At 39.2% G+C, this 19,829-nt stretch overlaps 1 protein-coding gene across 2 annotated transcripts; it reads right to left on the bottom strand.

The window, feature by feature from the left end:
* Positions 1-773: 773 nt before the first annotated feature.
* On the bottom strand, positions 774-13,942 carry YIPF4 (Yip1 domain family member 4). 2 transcript variants are annotated; one of them, XM_071739195.1, is made up of 6 exons: positions 13,638-13,942; positions 10,312-10,465; positions 7,496-7,667; positions 5,218-5,295; positions 3,449-3,562; positions 774-1,815 (listed from the first exon to the last, which is right to left on the bottom strand). In XM_071739195.1, the coding sequence occupies exons 1-6, from the start codon at positions 13,723-13,725 to the stop codon at positions 1,678-1,680; spliced, it is 744 nt and encodes a 247-aa protein (XP_071595296.1). In that variant the 5' UTR covers positions 13,726-13,942; the 3' UTR covers positions 774-1,677. The 2 variants fall into 2 exon arrangements, with proteins under 2 accessions (XP_071595296.1, XP_071595295.1); XM_071739194.1 differs by lacking the exon at positions 5,218-5,295 and having other exon boundaries at positions 13,638-13,911.
* Positions 13,943-19,829: the final 5,887 nt, after the last annotated feature.

Here is a 19,829-nt window from a genome sequence, read left to right as displayed (position 1 = left end):
TGAGGCATGGACCACTGAACCCTTTTTTTCTCTTTTTATGTATTACCAGCTAGAGTATTACATTACAAAGTTTTGTCCAGCATCTACTTACAGTTTTGTTTGTAACCACCAAAAGCATCAGCCAGAAAAGCAGACTGAAGACTGAAGGTTTGTGGTAGAGTTGGAATTCAAATATATATTTTGCGTCAGTTACAAGTGGTAAAAATAAGTTACTAAAATGCCAAATTACACAGTCTAAAAAGCTGAAAAACTACAGTTCTGATAAGGAGTATGTCCATCAGTGATGAAAGACAGCCCTTGCTATGACCTTGTCATGGTTGATTTTTATTTGCAGCATTAAAAAAAATAATTCTTTTCTGTTATTCCAAGGGGGAAAAAAAAATCAAAAATCCCAAACCAAAAACATTAAGAAACCTAAAATCTATTTGGCAATACACTAAATACTGAAGATTGCAGATGCCTGAATTAGTACCATGCAGAGTGAACTTCAGGGGACTTCTCTTGTGAAGAAACATTAACAGAAGGACATTACATAAGCAATCAACACAGTACACAGGAAATATTTAACATACCATCATGTTATTACATAATCCTTGGAGAGTCAAAATTAGCAAGACTGTAACTATGGCTGTCATTATGCCTCATTTAATGTAGTGAGAACTTGGCCTTACAAACAATTTTAATTTCTCTTTAGATGGTATTGATAGTACTGGGGGGGAAAAAATGAATGTGTGTTAAATACCATGCTATTAACAGCAAGACAGAGCAAGATGTTGTAAAACAGTTAGAGAAGCATTATTTTTATTTTGTCATAATAAAATAACATTGTTATGGTCACACAAATTGGATAAATCATTTTTTTTCTCTGACATTAGCCAGTGCTGCAGCTGAGAAAGGTGTTCCCGTTTCTCTGTAAATTTATACTTAAGTAAAATAATTTGATTCTCTAAATATGCAATTTAATTCATGTCACACAGTAAATATCTCGCTCCTTTGGTCAGAGATAATAAATGAAGACTTCAAATACTTTTATCTTCAATTTTTAAAACCCCAATATACATCCTCAGCCAAGGAGTATTTATGCTACACACAAGCCATTGATACAAAATACACAATATATACATGTTTTGGAAACAAATTGGAATTTATAAAAACTCAATAGCCAAATCAAGGTGTAACTGAGGCACTAAATTAATAGTAGTATCTTCATATCTTGATTATACAGACTATTCTGTGAACAATCAGAACTGTTTCATAAATATATATTATCTACAGAATTTGCTGTGCCCAAAAAGCCAGCTCTGTTTAAGCTCAAAAGAAAAATTGCACTTTGAGATTGTTACAGTTAACTTCTCATTTTTCTTCTCAAATATAGTAATCTGGTCCTAGTGCTTTTGGCACAGGTACTGAGTTGTGGTTTTGCTATACTTTCTTATAAAACACAAGGTATTTCGTTCAATAAAATCTGAAGTTTTAAACAAACCTAGAACTTTGATACAAATCTATATAGCTACAATTGCTTCATTAAATAATATACACAAGTATGCTCTTGAATCTTAAAACATCTTGACACCTGGATACAAAACAGTCACGTGTTTACCTCCAGCCTTCTTAATCTTATGCATTATCAGTCTGAAAGTGAATAAAATATGGTTTCTGGTCACATCTTGCACTAGATCACACCCCAGTGTACAATGACAGAAAGTAAATGTATAATAAAAATATTGGATAAATAAGAAGCGGTTTCTTGGTCTTGAATTCTTCTCCAACTAGTAATGACGCAGCACTGTATGCAGCCCAGAAGACTCCAAACAACTGAAAAAGAAGATGAACAGCCTTAGCTGACACCACCAGAAAATCTCTTCAACTACCAAGAAAATCTCTTCAACTTTGCGGGAAGAATTCCCCTTACACACACACACACACACACACACACACACACACACACTCTGAAAGAATAAACTATGCATTTTCATTTATTTTAGAGAAATACTTCATAATCAGACATGCTGGTTTTATTTGAGACATTTTTACTTAAGTGAGCAGCTAAGGATGCAGAGTAAGCTTTCTCTGATGTAACACATATGGATACCATAAAGCAAACCCTATGCTTACATACACCAATAATTTGAAACTTCACTGGATTAATAACTTTTAAATTTACTTATCCTCAACTATTAACCCCTCCTTTCTTTAAGGAACTATTCTTGACTCTTTCTACTACACTATATACCACAGCATCATATTACCAGTTTTTATTTTAGGATGCGTTTGGCTCATAAGCTTTCCCTTAACTATTGTGTCCTCACCTCAAGTTAACAACCTCAGAAACCTATTTTTCAGGTACAGTGAAAGGCCTGCCAAAGTTCAATCTGTATCAGAAGCTTGTCACAGCACAGGTAGTTTGGGCCATACAGGGTTTGTCCTGCATTTTCATTCTAACAAGGCAAAGGTTAGGTTAGGCCTTGCACAGGTTTACCCTGAAGTTCATATGTTAGTAGTGATAAAGTTAACAGTTTTCATTAACATATATTAATTTTTTAAGTATATTAGTTAACTGTTAATAATTTTCTTCCTGACTGCATCATATAGTAGTAATTGCAAGTTATCAAATAAACCCAGCAATTTTGTTATTTATAATACACTTTGGCTGTACTTCAATTAGACTGTTCACCAGCAAGCTAAAGGGCATAAATCAATCAAACCAACAGACAAGAAACTCCATAAAGCTTAGCTAGGAACAGAATTTTTTCAGCCAACCATCTCAAAAGTTCAGCAACAACTTCAGAGGCTTCTGAAGTTCATAGAGTACTTTATGAAATAGTCTAAGTGTTCCAAGAACTTATGTAGTTCTGGCATCTATCAGAAAATGTTGCTAGTTTCATAAGAGGTGTCCAACAGCAGGTGGTATCACAGGCAAGTTGTTCTTGCTTTGTGCCTTACATTTCACATCTGTAAAATGAGAACAGTTCTTACTTTCTCTGCAAAACCTTTTGAGAGCTTTGTTCTGCTATCACTATGGAAGGTCTCAGAACAACGACTAATGTCATGTTCATACTGCAGTAACTAAAAATAAACTGTATGATGGGGGAAGGCATAGAACAGCTTATTTTCGGATTCTCCATTTTGAAGTTTAATTTTTCTTAAAATTATCCTACTTCAGTGTAACTATTACAGTACAACAAAACACTTAGGCAGAAGCTAACCTGGTAGCAACAGGTTTTGTTACAGCAACAGCACTGTACATCCCCTAGTACTCAAAAGAAACATTTTAAACAAGTCATTTAGCAGTCATACCCACTATGCTAACCAAAAGGATCAGAGAGCTCACACTGAAGTTCTGAATATTTGGACACATTTTGTCTTGAACAGATTAACATTTGAAATATTAAGTAAAGTGACTTAAAAACAGGTGTAAGCAATTCTCAGTAGATGGTACTGAACTTACTTTTATCAGGGTCGAAACAACTTCAAATGATCCAACCACCAAAAGTGCAGGTGCTATGACAATGAGGGGAAGCAGGGAATATCCTATCACACCAAGAACTTGGCCATAAGCAACCTGAAATTTCCAACCACACAAACCCAAGAATTTTAGTACTCAGTTTTTGACACCAAACACGATTTAATTGTGTTATGACAACATAATAGCAATAATAATAATGTGTTAGGTATTCATAATATTTCAGCTAAAGGAAGCTTGCTATTATGAGAATTGGTTTTGTCTGCCACTCCCTAGACTTCTGTAATTAATCATTCAGTTCCTTCGGAAATAAGTTATGGTTTTCAGGAGCATAGAAATAGAACATATCTCTTAGTCACAAGCTGTAGTCCTGGCTGTCATAAGCAGCAAAGTCTATAATTTTCTGAATTAACATACTCAAATCCATTACACATAAATAAATGCATGAAGTACCTAAATGCTTTTGGCATCAGTGGAACACCTAGAACCTGATCCCTCTAATTTTCCGATTTTCAGTTTAATCTTCTGATTTTCAGTTTAAAGTTATCATGACTATCTTAAGCAAGTATGTTCAAATTTTTTTCATAACTATTTTTAGCTTAATGAGGATTAAAATGTTTGGTTTTCCCTCACTGTAGTTTGAAATACTCCTGAGCTCAGATAGTCTTGGATTTAACACGATAAATGTAATGGCAAGACAAGTCACCACATTGCAAGCAATGTCTTGTGGCTGTAGATCCTTCACAGTGAACAGTGCAAACCTAGACCTTCTCACTTTATACATTCTGATAATTGCACATTTTGAAACACAGAACAGGGACTTGCGGGCATCTGGATTACACTGGTATGCAAAAATACTATGTAATCACATTTATAAAAAGATTTTCTTTCAAAACAGTGTTCACACGAGAAGCCTCTAGCAATACTGATTAAAACAAAAATCTAAAAAACTAAAATAAAGGTAAATAATGTAGGAAGTCTGCAACACTAGTTCACCGTTAATGCAAGAAGCACAGCAAAATACCAAAATCAACTATCACAATATTCAGTTCACAATATTTAGTTCTTCATGACACAGACTATTGCTGCAGAGCCATTTTAAGAAGTTTCTACACTTCTGTATATTCCACTGTAGCTGTCTGTGGGCCTTGCTCCAAGTAATTTTGTTTTTACACCTGAATTGCTAAGTGACTCAATTTGTAATCAACTCAAACAGCTATTCCAAACCTACTGGTGCAAGCAGCTGGAGGGAGGGATGTAGGCCAGAGTTTTAATTGGCTTTGCAGTTGAAGAACATGCATTGACTTTCATCCTTTAATGGGTCTAAACTGCATCAGGCCAAGGACAAAACCAAATACTGATAGGTGCTCTGCAAGGGCATTATACAACTGCTGCTAGCACCAGTTAAAAAAAAAAAATTAACAAAGGGCAGTGCAAGATCAGTGCAAAGGAGGAAAAAGGGTCCCATCTAGTTCAGTGACAAAAAAATTGAAAGCACTTCTCTCAAGAATAGACTTCAGTTCTGGGTCACAGGCACCTGTTAAAATTTCTGGGATTCACAGTACCATTTCTGCATTTTATATTTTATTTTGGAGACCAAGAACCTGAAATGTAGATGTTACACTTACCAACTACATTCATTCGTAGTTGGAAACAAGATCCAAAGCCAGCCTCCAAGAAAACCCAATTACTACTAAAATTTGTAGCCATGAGACTTTACATTATCTCCTTCTGTGTCCTTTTTGCATACTTACTTCTCCTCCAAGAACCCTGGCCAGTAAAAAAATTGTCAAGGATCCAAATATCCAAATAGTTATAATCCAAGAAACAACCTTAAGAAAAAAAGAAAAATTCAATTATACTAATAATTTTAATTGTGGGAAAGGAAAACTCATTTCTGTTAATCACTTCCACAGTAGTCAAGGTTTTTATTACTCACAGCTGAATTCTGCATTTGGCAAGAATCTTACTTAGCATCACCATGCAACTTCAGATAAAATTCTGAGGTTCCATTTACAGACTCATATTAATGGTAAGTTTGGTGAACATGGAATGCACTGCAGTGTGTTTTTTAAGTATTATAGTATCATATAGAGTAGGAAAAGCTTAACTGAAACTAAAGCTAAGACCGCCCTGGCTAAATGTGTATGGGTAAATGTGTACAACCTGCCTATTACAAAAGGCAGACTCAGTTTTCAAAAGTCAGCCCAACAAATACATGGAGATGGCATTCTGCTTCTACCAGCCATAAAGGCATCATTTTATTCTTCCCTCAAACTGAGAAAACTCAGAAGACATAGTACTTTAAGTCTCAGTAGAACTTGATGATGATGACAACTTAAGAAACAGCCCCAGACTCCTTAAAGCAAAGTCTGGAATTATATTTTCTTGCTTCTTTCATTAGTCTGCTCTTAAACTGAAGAAGAAATCTTAAAATTGTTCTCTGACTTAACAGAACCTTCAAAGTAACTTAGCTATTCTTGGAGTTGAGCCACTGGGAGGATTAAAAGTGAAGCTGTCCTTTTTGAAATATCTTATTAGAGAGAAACAGTATCAGTCCAGTCTCTGTATTTCTATATGTACAACAGCTGCTCTTAAAAACAAAGTTAAGACTCAATACAAATTTTTTGTTTAATTAGAAGTTCCAGATTCACAGAAGAATCAAATAGGTTATGATTTTTCTTTGCATTTAAAACCAGATAAAAATCACATCACCACTTAAAAAAATTAAAGACAAAGATAATGGATTTATGCTGTATGTGAAAACAGTATACGGCCTCTATTTACCTCCTCCTTTCTTCCACTGTGTAAAAGAAGAGGACCAGAATAAAGTCTTCGAGCAGGAACACTCATCTTTCTCCAGCTCACCATTCACTCCATCTGGTCTAGCTGGTATCACTCAACCTGTTGCTAGATACTAACTTTCCCTCCTCATACATGTACAATACTCTTCCATTTGTATGGTAAATCCACTCTTCCTAAGAAACATTAGACCTACTGTTCAAGTGGAGTAGGTACACAAACTGCAGAAGATAGTTTATGTGTCATGGGATCAAGGAATGGTCCTTGCTTCAATTAGGAGGCAGCTAAGTAGTCCACCCAGAAGACTTGAATAATACAGTGGTTTAGTTTACTCACTTTGTCTCATAGAAACAAGGCATTGAAAATTAATTCTTAGTCATCATTTGGTACAACATCTGGAAAGCAGAGGTTGCAGAAGGAGCAACTTTACCTCACCATTCACAAAATATCCTTGCATAAGCCCATTCTGCTAATCTACATATTGCTTACTGCTATACTACATTGTATATACAATGTAGTACAATACAATAAACAACTATAAACATAAAGTCATAAGAATTTCCAAAGCAGGATCACCTAGGCTTACATTAATCTGTGACTTATGATGATACCACTGCTCTATTTCAATATGAATATAAAGGAAAAAAGCTAACTCTGTTTAAGTAGGACAAACAAATCTGCACAATGCTATTCACCCGAGAGTTCAAAAGGAATTATGGGAAAAGTCTATAAACAGAGCAGGGAGGACAAAACAGCAAATTGCATGAATGAAGATTAAATATACCAGTTAACAGTGGTATTACAGTATGAATTAAACAAGTAGCTTTATTTGTCAGGCAATAAAAATTCGTGGCACCCAAACAAATGTTCTTCAGTAACACTTTTTAGTAATGAAAAGCACCTTAACAAAAGGTTACAAATAAAATTCTCTGATTCACTAATATGACATAAACCCATTAGTAACAATCTGTTTTCTCCAGAAACCACATCTTTCCTTTGTTCTACATATAAAAATAAACCTGACATTTCATCATGATTGACTTATCCATGGGATAAGTCCCATTACTTTCTTACTACTTTCTACATGTTAACTTAAGAAACAGCGTTTGAAATGCCCTGAATTAGTATGTGATGAAAAGACTTTCCACCTACATTACAGTGCAAATTGTTTAGCAATCATGTCCCCAAATTTAGTTTAGATTTCTTTCTAGGTAGAAGGCTTATACCTACCTTAAACTGTCCATATAATGAAATCATTGAGAAGAAGAGGACAACTGCCAGAGGACCCCAGAAGTCTGGATTGTCTCTCACTACCTGCCTATTAAACCCAAGAGATGGCATAGGCATCAACACACATCGAATTTTGTAGTAAATATCCTTCAGATCAATGTCAAGTTCTTCCCTGAAAATGTAAAGGAACAGAGCATTACTATACACCTCAGTAAAGAAGCAGAGCATAAAAAAATTAGGTTGGGAGGATTAAGTAGGATTACAGGGCAAGTCTTCTGCTACGCATAAGGCTTTCTGAAGCCATGACTAGCAAACAGTTTGTCCACAGTAGAGCAACACTGTGCCTTCATCCTGTACTCAATAACTGTTGTGACACAGCCACATATACTTAATTATTCAAAAACCAATTACATGACTGAACAGAAAACATATACAATGAAGCCTAACATTTTATATTAAAACAGCAGATCTATTTTCTAACATGCAGCAACACAGGAGACTTTCATACCACTCTAACAACTTACAAGAGACGTACACACAGAAGTATGATGTCAAGAAAGAAAACCTTTACATTCAGTAATCTTAAACCATTCAAAATACACAAGGTAAAAACAATTTTTAAAAATCAAATGGGGCTTAACTTGCCTTGAAAACAATGCCAATAGTTTAATTACTGGCTTGTTTCCAATCTAGGCAAAAAATAAACAAAATCCAATTAAACTAGCAATAAATTCTGACAAAACCTCTCCATCTTGTCTAATTGCCTTTTCCACACCTTGCTACAGATTTCTGTAAGCAGCTACAAATTGACCAAAAGATTCTTCTGCATAGGAAGCTCTTAACTGGTATGTCTTATCCTGATTGTCCTAGGTTAAGGGGAGGGAAGTGAACATTCCAAGTAATAGGCAATTACACTTCTCTAAGTTATGTGTGGAACCTTAAGACAAAACCATACAGTAGTGTTTTGCCTACACACTTATGACTGAGGAGCTCTGAAGAAGGTGCAAGAGACCTTCTGGCAGATAACTCGTCTGCTCTACACTTAAGAACACAGTGAGGGGAAAAAAAAAACCAACAAAAAAAGCACAAAATCATATCTTAAGCTATTAATGAAAGTTTTGTACAAGGCTTTGCTTTGTGATTTTTCCCTGAGAAAAGTTGTAACAAGAAATTAACACAAAGACACGATTCACCACGATTTCTTTTAAATAAATAAATAAATAAATAGTGTCTCAAACCAATTTCAGGATTACTGAAGCTATTTCAGAATTGGTATTACTAACCCATGACCAAGTAACAAAAATTTCATTTAAAACACCCCTAAAACTAAGGAGTAGACTAGAAGCCTTTACTTTACTCCATTTACCAAACATGATGGACCATTCCTGTATTTTACCCTGAAGACTCCATAACAAATATTTCCTGTCCGGAAGTAATTCTTTGTAATCTAGGGCTTCTGATAGTTTCTCATGTAAATAAACTGCCTTTGGCATGAGGCTGACAGTTAGCTCACCTAAGAAGTCATAGTAGGTGTAACAGATAACCAGGGTCTGGAGTATACATCTCTCTATTGAACAAACAGATTGCACAGTAGCACTACCTTCCCTTAGCTGACTGCTGTTCTTAATATCCTTATCACAAAACTTCATGACAGCACATATTCTGGGAATAATCAGAATTGCATAAAAACTGCTCCATCAAAGTCAGATTAAGGTCTTCCCTGCTAGGAATGATTATATTCATCCTGTTTGCCACAAAATGACCATTTGCCTGGCATGTTCTCCTTGCTTCCAGCAATCAGCAGCTTAGAACACTTAGCTTGATTCAGAAACTAGTTTTTTTGTGGTATAAAAAGTTAAAGAATATGGACTTATGTTTTCACCTCAGCACACCAATCTGTTTCTTTATTAAAAGTTAGAGGTTTACAGAACAGATGTATTCACTCAAGGAGCTATTTCTGCATGCTACAATTTAAAGTATTTTTCAAGTAGCAGTTTCCTTAGCTCTCCAGATACCCATTCTCTCCCAACACTCTCATTTGAGTTCTCCAGAATACTCTCGTGCTCACTCAATCTTTTTAAAGCATTATCATCTTTAATTCACATTAGAAGACATTGAAACACAGAGAATAAAGTTGCTTAGGTGCAGGACAAGGGGAAAACTTTCTTCAGCCTACCATGTTTGGTGAACAGAACAAGGGATGTTGATATTTTCAGTTTTAAGGACCTTTTTTTCCTTTAATCTAGCTTTATATTATATGACAGCATCAAAGAGTATAAAGTTTGTGCTACCTTGCTTCTAGCATCCCTACTGTACATTAAGTAAATGCACTGTCAATCAAGAGTAACCGACAGAATTTACTTGGATTTACTTAACACAAATCTTTCCAAACGACTGTCGTAGCCTTTGATTTCTTGATAGCATAAAGAAACTTGAAACATTGGTGCAGAGGACATAAAGAACATAGTCTAATTTTTTAACCATTACAAGATCAACAGACAACATAAGAAAAAGCCACAAAAGCTTTATATTTCTAGAGATGAATAAAACCGGATTTACATCCTCCCTCCTTCCTCCCCCACAATGAATAATAAACCTCTCTTTTACATTAAAAATGAAACCCATAATAAGAAACATAATCGTTTCATTCCTGCATCAGAGAAAACTAATTGCTCAAGTAATTTTATCAATCAGTAATTTATCAATTAATTTATCAAATAGTCAAAGCAAAAGACTGTAGGATAATTTGAGAGCCTACAAGTTGTTTTCCCTACACATCTAATAAAGATAAATACCCCAAAATAATTATGACATACAGTAGAGGCTTGTTATCTTCTGGGTCATCATCTTCTACTTCCAGAAGCCAGCCATAACCTCTCTGTCTTAGGAATGTAGATGCAGTAGATTCTTTGACGAATTCTCCTCCAAGATTTAGCTTAACATCTGGAGCTGCTATGGAGCCACTAAGATCTTGGAGGAAAAGGGAGAAAAAGATACACCTTTTTATGTCTTGACAAAGGCCATTTGATTTCAAAATACTAGAAGATAAGACATATAAAGCTACATGTGCTGGTCATCACCATGAAATATGCACAGTAATAGAATAGGATTATACGTCAACAGATTCATTTGAAAGGATATTTCTGGTTTTAATGCAGTAGTAACATTGCTTTATGTCTTAAAAGCAAAGTTATAGCTTCTACATGGGACTCCTGTTTTGATGACACAGTGGTAGGGTATGACAGAAAGGCTTCAATTTGTGCCTTATCATGAAGCATTTAAAGGCATAAAAGGAGTTAACTAATCAAAGTCCATTGATAGTGTTAGTTGTGGATTTACCATTTTTTTGCTGACCATCCTATACCTCTTCTGGAGTACAATCCTGTACAGTGACATTGTTTCAGCCAAAATCATTCTCTGCTTTTATGTCTAATTTTTCACAGAAGGAAAACATTTGTAGATGTTTTCCTTTGTAGCCTGCCTTTTAATACAGATGAAACTGTCAGAAAAAGAATACTGTCAGAGATCCTTAGGCTCCAGCCAATAAAAAGTGATACAAAGAGTTCTCTTAAAAAATACTATGATCTTGCTCTTCCTCAGTACTTAACAAAACAAAGCTAAGAGCAATTTACATATGTTCTGGCTGTGTCAAAGTCACAATAAATACTGATTGTATTGCCTCCTATATTAATTTATATATAGATGAAAAAAAACAGTAACTGAAATTATATGAAGCAACTTGAACAAATTAAAAACACAGAAGAGGGGAATAATTATTCCTTCGGGAAATCATAGATTCCATTACTTGCTAAAAGGGAAAAGTCCAAGTAGAAACATACAAGCCTTTTGTACAAACCTTATTACAAATATATTGAGAAACAAAAACTCCCTTCTCATCCAACACCTTTTCACTTCACCAAATAAAATCTTATATTGCCTTTCCATCACTGTGTGTCCTTCACACACAGAAAGATATTCTAGAAATATATCTCCCAAACACTTGTCTATAGCAAGTTCTTCTGAAACCCATACTCACAGAGGCAACTCAGGCTCACAGATCACATTTGTGACATCAAAATGCAATGTAGCTTCACAGAAACAAAATTTTCAGTGACAGAATATCAGTCATCAGTCAGCATGTCTGTTCACTGGTCACCCTGAATTTAACAGAAATTTCCTTCCCAAATCATCTTACTAGGCCACTCAACCTTAAATTTAAGCTTTGCCATAAATGCTTCCCAATCATTTCATAATCATGAGAGCTAATGATCCACAGCTTTGATTCACCATCTTTGAAACACCATCTGTGCAGGATCCTTGCAAAAATCACTGTAACTTAAAAGAACTTGTCTTTCCTACTGTTTAAGTGTGTCACACATACACTGTTGTCACCAGACACAAGCAAAGCCTTCCACTGCTGTTTACAGAGGGAGGAAAAAAGAAATATGTATTCTTAATGCCAGGGCACCATGGTAGAGAGAAAGCCTCAGAGGTTTTATATCGTTACTGTGACCCTTTTGTGATTTTAAAATATTTGTTTATTCTACAATAAAATACTACTTTGCAAGGAGAGGTTCATGCTACTGTATCTGTACAGATGTGGCTGTCAAAATAATTAAACACAGCAGTCCATAACTCTTTTATGAAGTCAGTGATTGATGAATATGAAATGATGGTTCTGATATTCACAAGGGAGATTTAATCTGCCTTCCCTGCTACTGTCTTAGGCAGACCACCACAGAAGCAGAAAGGTCTCACACACCTCATTTCAAGCAGGCATTGTGGAAAAACAGTTTTCAAGACAGTCTTTGTTCTCAATTTTGAAAAAGCAGTACAAGAAATGAAAAAAAGTTTGGGTTTATACTGTATCTGTCCACTTAACGGAGAAGAAGCAGCTCCTACCTCTCATAGAAATAAGATGGGAAATTAAAACAGCTTATACAGTTTTTCATAAAGATCAAGATTTGGGGAAAAACTAGAAAATAGAGTGCAGGATGTAGTATTTTGATTTAGAAATATCAAGCTGTTTTAATTTTGCTTATGCCTTTGTTTGTTAGGGTAGGTCCATGCAGCTCTTGGCAGACAGGAGATCATGCCTTGCTTGTGTTCATAAAGAACACAGAGCTGAGTCCAATATTCAACACTTCCTGCTGGAAAGGCAGTTGCATTGGACTGCGTACAGCATTGCTCAACAAATACTTTAAGCAGGAATCCAGATAATTTCCACTCTGAAGCACATGAATTCCCATTTGGGCTGAAGTGGAGAAATAAAAACCAAAACACCAGCACCAAAAAAAAAAAAAAAAAGCGCCAAGACTACCTAGGACTGGCATTCTATAGTCATTTTTCCACTTCGATAATTCTTTCCCAGGGTGGGGCACACCAGTCAAGATTTATCCAATTCCCTACCACTATACTCAATTACAGCAGTAACTAAATACATAGCTAAAGTGGATTGCTTGTTGTTAAAGTCGGTAGAGCACAAAAAAGTCCATTCTCCATCAAAATAAGCACCGTGTTGACTCTTGCATGTTAATTCTTGCAGTCTTACAGCAGATCTTCATGGCACACCGGTACACCACATCCATTTGTGCAGCAGTTACACAGCGGGCCCTAAGCTACCTGCTGGGATTCTTTCCCCCACCTCATTACCGTGCTGAAATGAGAAACGGCACCGAGACTTTGGCACAGCACTAGAGGGAATATGAACACACGGTTCACAGACACCAAACTGCGTTTCCAGCAACGCGGGACCCAGGAGCGTTCCATGACAGTGGATGCCACGGCTCTGCTAGCTCGCTGGGCACAGCCTCGGTTACGGCTATACCGGAGCATATACCGCGGCCGGCCTACCACCCGGGCTCTTCCGCCAGGCGGGTAAGGCAGCGGCTCGCACCCGCCTCACGCCCGGTCCCGGCACCTGCCGGAGTCCCAGGGCCGCGGCCCGATGGCAGCGGGGACCGCGGCCACCTCCACCACCCCGCTCCGCCTCCAGCCACGCCACCAACCTCCCCAGCCGGGGGGAGGCGGGCAAGGAAAGCGGCTCTCGCCTCGGCGGAGGGGGAGCTGCCGGCTGCCCCCGGGCCTGGCCTGGCTCTCTCAGGAGAGCGAGAGCGGCCCCAAACCGCGGCCCCGCGCTCACCTTCGGCGTCTGCCGAGGAGACGAAGGTGAAGTCCCCGTTGCTGGGGGGGTACAGCGGCGGCTGCTGCTGAGGGCCCGGGGGCTGCATCTCCCCGCCCTCCGCAGGGGCGGCGGGGCCGGTGGGGCGGCGAGAGACGAGTGGACCTAAGGCCTCCCGGGATCCCTCCTGCGGCGGCGGTGGCGGCGGTGGCAGCCGGTACCTGACGCCTACAGCGCAGCCGCCTCGCACGGCAACAACAAGCGAGCCCGCCCCGCCGATTGGCCGCCTGCAAGGCGCGCCCCGATTGCTCTCTGCAGGGCGAAAGCTTCCCAGCTCCGCCTCGGGGAGTGAGGTCACTTCCACTCCGGTATAAAGCCCTTCCTGATAGGCCAAGCCTGGCGGCGGGCGGCGGGCGGCGGGCGGCGGGCGGCGGGCGGCGGGCGGCGGGCGGCGGGCGGCGGGCGGCGGGCGGCGGGCGGCGGGCGGCGGGCGGCGGGCGGCGGGCGGCGGGCGGCGGGCGGCGGGCGGCGGGCGGCGGGCGGCGGGCATCCCTTGCACTCGCTGGGAGTGGTGGCGTCATTGTCCGGCCAAGGGCTTCCTGCTCCTCCCTCTTCCTTCTGAGGGAATTCTCTCCGCTGGTTGTTGGAGAGTTTTTGGAAGAAAATGGACGTGACCAATCCTGAATATTTAGCTTTAGCCAGAGTGAGCTAAGGGCCTTGAGGCCCAGCTGCAAGGTTATTGAAAGATAAACTACGGGCAAAAGATACAGGAGTTGGCAGCAGGAAAGAAGAAGAAAAGGATGGGAAAGCATCGCATAGACAGCACATAAACAGTTGTATTTAACCGGTTAGATAGTGCCTTCTGGCATATGAAAAATGTATTGTGCCAATCAGCAATATGCTTATATTATGTTATCAGCCTGTGTATAAAAGGGCTATCGCTACTGTCAATAAACAGCACTACTTTGATTATATTCTGCGTATTGTCCACTGCGCTCTTCCTGACAGGTGGTGAGCTTGCCTCCATAGCTGCTCACATCCCCACCCAGGGACACGCTTGAAGACTCAAGGAAGGATGTTTCAGTCCAGTCTGAGCTCCCAGAACCGACCCGAAGCATGGCAGCAGAAATTCGGCATCTGCAGCACCCTGGGACGGCGGCTTCACGGCCTCACTGCCATCTGCAATGATTTTCCTTGTTTTCTTCCGCAAGTTGTTCTACAAGTCATCCATTAGCGCAGCCAGTGCCCTCTGCCTGCCCCCATCTGCCATCTGCCTCTTACCATGTTTGATTGTAAATCTGCTTCCCGTTTCACAGTGAGGTAATTCATGAATTTGTGCTGTTTGACTCATGTAATCTGCTTCCTGCAACCTGCTAAAAATAGTATTCTGAACTTCTAAGTTTCAAAAGATCTGCTGGCAAGTACTCAGCCTTTCAGCTATAACTGTGGACTTTTTATTTCTTTGTTGAAAAAAGCATCATCTCAAATATTTTCCTTTGATGATGGATTTGAAAAAAAATCATCCTTTGTGCTGGTGTCTGTTGTGGCTGGAATATCTTGGATGCTTCTGGAAGGAAGCATCAGACATCCCTGGGGTTGGACAAATTCAGAACCATGGAATCATAGAAGCATTGATTCACTTAGGTCAGAAAACACTCAACACCAAAAAGAAAAGGCCCGTCAGGTCCAACTGTTAGACCCAGCTCTGCCAAGTCCACTGCCAAGCCATGTCCCTAAGCACCACATCTGCACATCTTTTAAATACCTTCAGGTACGGTGACTCCACCACTCCTTGGGTTCCAGTGCCTGATAACCTTTTCAGTGAAGTTTTCCTAATATCCCATCTGCACCTCCCCTGGTGCAACTTGAAGCCATGTACTCTTGTTCTATGATGTTACTAGGGAGAAGAGACAGACCCCCACCTCACTACATCCTCCTCTCAGGTGGTTGTAGAAAGCAATAAGGTCTCCCCACCGCCTCCTTTTCTCCAGACTAAACAACCCCAGTTCCCTCAGATGCTCTTTGTAAGACTTGTGCTTCAGACTCTTCATCCTTTGCCCTTCTCCAGACTTATTCCAGCAGCTCAGTCTCTTGTAGTGAGTGGCCCAAAACTGAACACAGTAGCCAAGGTGCAGCCTCACCTATGCAGGGTATGGGGCGACAATCACTTCTGTTTTGCTGGCCACATGTGTCTGATACAAGCCAGGGTGCAGCTGGCCTTGGCCACCTGGGCACACTGGTGGCTCATGTTCAGCCAGCTCTTGACTGACACCCCCAGGTGTCACCCCCACACCACCCAGACAGGTCCTTTTCCTCTGGGAAGCTTTCCAGCTCTTCTTCCTCAAGCATGAAGCATTGCATGGGGTTGTTGTGACCCAAGTGCAGGACTCAGCCCTTGGCCTTGTTGACTCTTGTACAAGGGCCTCAGTGCATGGATCCAGCCTGTCAAGGTCCCTCAGCAGAGCCTAGCCTCTCCCTTAGGCTCCTTTCTTTGTGGGTTGGTTTTTTTTTTTTGTTTGGGTTTGTTTTTTTTTTTTTTGGTTGGTTGGTTTGGTTTTGTTTTTTGTTTGTTTCTTGGTTTTTTGCTTGGTTTTGTTTTCCTTTTTATTTAACTACATATATAGATCACAACAAAGAATGCCATCTCAAGGAATCACTTGAGGGATTATTTAAGGGAAACCTATTGCTTGATCGTCATTCTCATTTATTTGGCCTCAAAACCTTTAAGGAGTTTGGTACCTGTCTCCTAACACAACCAGCATCATCAGCTGCTAGAACAGGACTTGGAGATGGTGGGACCAAAGTAGTGTACATCTTGATAAAAGTAAGAAGTAGCTCTCAGGGCACTGTAAAAGTGTGGGAAGAGAAGGAGATGAAGTCTCACACTGGATCTGCCTTGAGGAGGAAACTTGAGGCAATGATAATTAATAAGAGAATATTATGCATTGAGTCACAAATGCATATTTTCTTATATGTGCTGAAGAGGAGCAGTGACAAATAAAATGGCTTGGTAGGCTGGGTGAATAGTTCTTTCTCTTCTTGTTTCATGCCTTCATGCACCAGACCCAATGCTGTGCACGTGCTATATGATTTTGTATGTGTAACTAAAATACACATAGCTTGATGTGAAGCAGAAGACAACTGAGTGACACTGCTGGCCTTGCCTAGCAAAGAAGAGATCTTGTTCACTATTTGGAAATATTTTCTGTATTTTTTCATTTTCTGTGATTCTGACTATGACCTCTGTATGAAATGGGCAAGTAAATAATTCTGTTTTTCTGCTTTCAAAAGACTATTTATAAAGACCTTTATTGTAATTCACAATCTTCTTTTTTAAACATGATTTTGATAATAGAAACTTAATTTTAATATTTTTTTTCTAAGGTCTTCTTCACAAGCTGACATCCAAATGGAATTTGACGTGGAAGAGACAATGAAAGAGACCGAGGAAAGAGATTCTGTTCTACACTTACCTAAAGTAAGATCAAGGGAGTAGATTTTCAAGAGTTTCTCCTCCCTGTGCCTTGCCATACAAGAGCCATGAAGAAATGAGAAGCACACTTGATCTGAACACTCTGGATTTTTCTTAGCACTTGCTAAAATACTAAGATTTTGTCTGTCCTGTACTTCTTTATGCCCTGTTCCCTTCCTCTGCAGAGTGCAGAGGAGCAGCAGCACGTTTGTCCCCTACATGTGCTGTGCCAGCGGAGGGCACTCTGATACTGCTTTTGGTAGATCAGACCTCATCCAGGGTTTCAGTTCAGGGTCGGATTCTGGAAAAAAGTGTTCAAAACCAGTTGAGTAACCTGTTTCATCCAGATGTTGCTACTAGGGTTCTCAGCATTTTATTCATTTTCAGCTTCTGTGCACCTTAGAAATTACCTTCATTGAATATGAAACAAAGTAGGTGTACAAATGTGAGCAATCATAAATGTTTCTATTGGTTTGCTGATGTTTAGGTTGTCTTGTAGCTCTTTGCCCATAACCACCCTTCCATGTACCTTCACTGTCTGCAAGTGCTGGCTTCACTCCTGCCAGCAGTGGGACAATTTGCTTGCACTCTTGCTTAGTGTACAGAAGTCAGGAAAAGAAGGAAAGAGGAGAAGGAAGTATTTAAATAGGCTGTAGAAAGCTTTGCTGCATGCAAATGTCTTGTCAGGTAGCCACAGATACAAATCAATCTGCAAATGTTTATCTTAGGAAGGGCTTTAGTCTAATTTTAATTTTACAAATACAAGAATCATGCAGCATGTGAATTTACTGGAATGTTTTGTAATATTTACTGTGTGAAAAGGAAGTCAGCATCATTGATGTTAAGATGTTAATTGATGGTAATCCATTGCCCCTCATCCTATCACAGGGCACAAGTGAGAAGAGGTTGTCCCTTCCTTCTTGACGCCCAACCCTCACATATTTATACACATTTATTAGATTAAAAAAAAATTAGATCCCCCAGAAAACATAACAGAAAAGGAAGATTTAAATAAAACTGACAAGGATAATTTTCTGGACTTTGTGATTAAGTTTTTTTATTGAAGTTCTTAAAAATCAGCATTGAGCAGAGATTTTGAAGGGTTTTTTATTATTTTTGTGATACAAGTATTTACAATAATACTCAAAATATCACAGTTTCTTTCTCTCATTTTTTGTAGATACTTAGCAAACTGTTATTGTACTAGGACTCATTAAGTTAGATTTTTTTTTTTTTTAATTTCTCATTGAGTACTTAACAGGGGGGTGATAAAACATTGCAACAGGGATCTGAAGGTCATTTAATCACTATCCTTGTAGATTTTCAAAACTCGGCTGGACAGGGCTCTGAGCAACTTCATCTGACTTGAAAATGAGCCCTACTTTAAGCAGGCAAACTAGAGAACCTCAGAATTTTTCTATCATTCCATGACATATAATTCTCTGGAACTACTTTATTGAATTGGGAAAAGAATATCAATTGTGTACACACATATGCTGCCAAGATCGTTAGGGAGAATAGCACAAGAATATATTAAAAAGAGCCATACTGATTCAGAGGAAGGGTCCTTCTGCCTTGGTTCATTGTCTCCAATAGCAGCTTCCAATGGGAAGAAACTTAGGGAGCAAACCAGGAGCTCAGACAAGATGCTGAGAAATTAGAATGACAAAGAAAATACTTTGTACTCCAGGTGGCTGTGCAGTTTTGTTACCAGTTGGCATTTATGACATATCAGGACCAAGCTGGAAACCTGAGCAGGCAGATTTGGGTAAGGCTTAGAGGGGAATAAGAGCCAGATGAGGACTTAGATCTGAAGCTATGCTCAAAACCAAAGTGCTGAGGCAATCACCTTTCTAGAGCTAAAAATGGGATATGTAGAGTTTCTCAGTGGAGAAAGGGAAAGGAGAAGAGAACTGAAAATCAAGTTCATGAAGTCACAGAAATTAAAAAATGAAATTTCTCAGATACTTGGGAACAAATCTGTACAACTGTGATTTGACAGTGCTGTCAAATTGAACGCTGACTTCGCTTGTTTTTAGATTCTCATGCCATTCAGCCTTATTCTTCCAGTCTGAAGACCCTGCTCTTTTGTATGAAAAAGTTAACAAAACCATGCATATTTTAATTACTGTAATTAAAAGACCATTCTCTTCTTCCCAATGTGTTGCGTTGTCTTTTATCCCAGTGTGTCAAGTTTCCAGAGAGAGTAGTTTGCAATGACAGCTTTTTGCCCTTGCTTTGTGCTGAGGTAAGTACATACATACAGTGCATAGCAATGGAAAATCAGGCACTAGAAATATGGAAAATTGTTGTATAGAGAACTGGAGTGTATGTCTTGTGAGATCAGAAACAAGTGCCATTAATACTAGTCCCTAGAGGAAAACTTTTCCTGGAGTAAGTAGTGGGTAAGTCTTGATTAGGGCTGTTGACAGTGGGGGAAAAAGCAAGCAGCCAAAGCACAGTGTTATAATAGCTTCCAAGAATGGGTAACTGAACCTTTGGAAAACAATTTTAAAGAGGAGAAAATTGTTGCCTGTGGATGGTCTCATTCCTTCTAGAAGAAAAGCATAAGACCAGACCCCAGTTGTTTTTCTGGTGGAGTCAGTGAATAAGCCTACATTTTGGTGTGCTGTTTTCTTCATGAAATCAGCACACTTCAGTACTAGTACAAAATATTTTTAAAGTGAAAAATTAACCAGCAGTGTCCTCCCTCCCCTGTAAAGTAAAGGAGCCTGAGACCT

This window comes from Heliangelus exortis, chromosome 3, assembly GCF_036169615.1.
Source record: "Heliangelus exortis chromosome 3, bHelExo1.hap1, whole genome shotgun sequence".
In the NCBI taxonomy this organism is placed as follows: domain Eukaryota; kingdom Metazoa; phylum Chordata; class Aves; order Apodiformes; family Trochilidae; genus Heliangelus; species Heliangelus exortis.
This window is presented reverse-complemented; position numbering and strand designations above follow the sequence as displayed.